A 2764-nucleotide genomic window follows, 5' to 3' on the forward strand; every position below is an offset into this window, starting at 1 on the left:
GTCTAAGTTTTTGTTGGGGAAAAACAACACAAACAAACCAAATTCCCAGAACATTTTCCATCATTCAGTCTATCTAAAACTCTTTCTCGGCTCATTTTAGCATCTACATGTTGTTCTCTCTGCGCTCCTGTCCCAGATATCTGGAATAAAACGGGGCCTGTGAAGATGATCCGCTGGTCTCCGGACTGCAGTGTTGCCATGGTGACGTGGGACTGTGGCGGTCTGTCTCTGTGGAGTGTGTTTGGAGCTCATCTCATCTGCACACTCGGGGAGGACTTTGCGTGAGTCGCACAAACACACTCACGCCAATGATTTACTGAGTCAGCAATACGTTTGTCAAACCCATCATCCAGAAAGTTCACTCTGATAGTGACGGCACTAATGATGAGTGTTGACATTGATGCTTGATTTCTGTATTTTCTTGATGTTTTTCTGATGCAGCTATCGCTCAGACGGCACTAAGAAAGAGCCTCTGAAGATCAGCTCTATGGTGAGTGCGCAAACATGGTCTTATTAATGAGCACTACTTCTTTCTTGAACAGTTTTGATTCTGTGTGTTTATTGTACTGCATCAGTGTTATCTTAGTATCACTGATGTACTACTATAGTTTTTTTTAATATTTTAAATGGATTTTATATTTATATTTTCAGTTTTCATTTTAATTTAAGTTTTAGTCAATATGTCATTTTAAATATGTCTATTTTTATTAAGTTTTAGTTTATTTAGCTAAAGTTTTTTTTAATATTGCAATGTTGTTTTTCTTTTTTTTTTTTTGTTAGATTTTCAATGTTGCCTTGTGAACTAGTTAAAATTTAAAATATAAAAAAACTTAAACTTAGTTTATTTCAGTAAATTTTTGTTTTGTTTCAAGTAATGAAATTAGTTTTTTTTTCTATGATTTTTGTTTTAGTTAAGTGGTTTAGATAGTGGTTGACTGATATGTTGCCAAGGCCGATATATCGGCTGATATTTGCCTTTTTTTTTTATTTTTTATTATCTGCTTGAGCCAATAAGTTTTCCTGTTAGGCTGACATCTCAGAAGCGGGACTTTTATTTTGACAGTGCACTGAACTTTTATTTTACTTGTTTATTTTGCACTTTTTTTAACAAATAAATGTTTTCCTTATTTATTCATTTTCAAATTATTATATGAATATATATAAATATTATGTAAAATAAATACAATTTTATTGCAAGCACTTATGTATGTTTTTTTTACTATATTAAAAGTATGATATTATACTGTATATCGCCATTGGCTACCCTGCTCTCTAAGATATCGACATTGGTTATCAAAAAAATCCATATCAGTCGAATACTAATCGAAATACATGGTGTCAGCAATGCAAAGATCGTGGGTTCGATTCCCAGGGAATGCAATGTAGTCACTTTGGATAAATGTGTGTGCATGTGAATGTGTTTTAGAGCTGGGGTGTGGAGGGATACCATCTGTGGGTGATCGGCAGCACGGACCCGACTCCTGTTCCTGATGGAGCGGAAGGAGATGAGAAACTCCAGCAGGCCGGGATTCTGCAGTTTCAGTTCATCAAGAGCGCGCTGACCGTCAACCCGTGCACGGTGAGAGAAACACGCGCATGAACACTCACACGCTTCACATCCTTAAGAGGGACATTTTGATGCAAAAAAATGAATCCAGTATGTGTTTTTGCTGTTTATGCACATGCAACATGATCAGATGTGTGTCAGAGATCAAGAAGAATCAGAATTGTCTGACAGTGACAGTAAGCGAGGTTTTACATGCATGTGTGATCAGAGTAATCAGGAGCAGGTGTTGCTCCACGGGGAGGATCGTCTGTATCTGACCTGTGGAGACCCGACTCAGGCTCACAGTGTGCCGGATAAGAGCCCGTCGCGGGACAGTGGTGGCAGTCCACTGCACCGGCCGTCAGCGTCCACCCCTCTCTCTCAGGGTCTCAGCACTTTACTGGGCCACAAGCACTGGCAGGTGGTTCAGGTACATGATCACACGCTCCCAGCTCAAACAGATTCACTGAATAAAATACAGAGTGGGTCTACTTCATTTTGGAGTCTGACATGCGATTTTCCTCTCTCTGCAGATTCACAGCACATATCTAGAGACAAACTGGCCCATCAGGGTAAGAACCGTCTTTTAACTCTTAAAGGAATAGTTCAGCCAAAAATGAAAATGTGGTGGAAATGTACTCACCTTCTGGCAATCCAAGATGTAGATGAGTTTTTCTTCATCAGATTTGTAGAAATGTAGCATTGCATCAGTGTCTCAGCAATGGATGCTCTGCAGTGAATGGGTGCCGTCAGAATGAGAGTCCAAACAGCTGATAAAAACATCACAATAATCCACAAGTAATCCACAGCACTCCAGTCCATCAGTTAACATCTGGAGAAGACAAAAGCTGAAACACATCCAGCATTAAGACGTTTTTAACTAAAATAGTTGTCTCTCTCCAGCCACATATTTGTTTAGAGCTGTTTAAACGCTGCTTGATCTGTGCAGATTTCTCTCATTTCTCTCCTCAGAACACATTTTCACTGGAGGAAGCATTATTATGGATTATGGACTCGATGTATTTGAGTTAAAAACGTCTTAATGCTGGATTAGTTTCAGCTTTTGTCTTCTCCAGATGTTAACTGATGGACTGGAGTGCTGTGGATTACTTGTGGATTATTGTGATGTTTTTATCAGCTGTTTGGACTCTCATTCTGACGGCACCCATTCACTGCAGAGCATCCATTGCTGAGACACTGATGCAATGCTGCATTTCT

General features: G+C 39.2%; 1 protein-coding gene across 1 annotated transcript in view; it reads left to right on the forward strand.

Moving 5' to 3' along the window:
• Positions 1 to 2764, forward strand: part of LOC107752181 (RAB6A-GEF complex partner protein 1-like) — a 32531-nt gene that overhangs the window by 28021 nt on the left and 1746 nt on the right. The window contains exons 9-13 of the mRNA XM_016568075.1: positions 137 to 281; positions 442 to 490; positions 1427 to 1579; positions 1776 to 1976; positions 2080 to 2118. Coding sequence (XP_016423561.1) covers positions 137 to 281; positions 442 to 490; positions 1427 to 1579; positions 1776 to 1976; positions 2080 to 2118 — 587 coding nt within the window. The remainder of the gene's footprint in view (positions 1 to 136; positions 282 to 441; positions 491 to 1426; positions 1580 to 1775; positions 1977 to 2079; positions 2119 to 2764) is intronic.

This window comes from Sinocyclocheilus rhinocerous, unplaced genomic scaffold (assembly GCF_001515625.1).
Source record: "Sinocyclocheilus rhinocerous isolate Xijiao unplaced genomic scaffold, SAMN03320098_v1.1 scaffold2516, whole genome shotgun sequence".
Classification (NCBI taxonomy): domain Eukaryota; kingdom Metazoa; phylum Chordata; class Actinopteri; order Cypriniformes; family Cyprinidae; genus Sinocyclocheilus; species Sinocyclocheilus rhinocerous.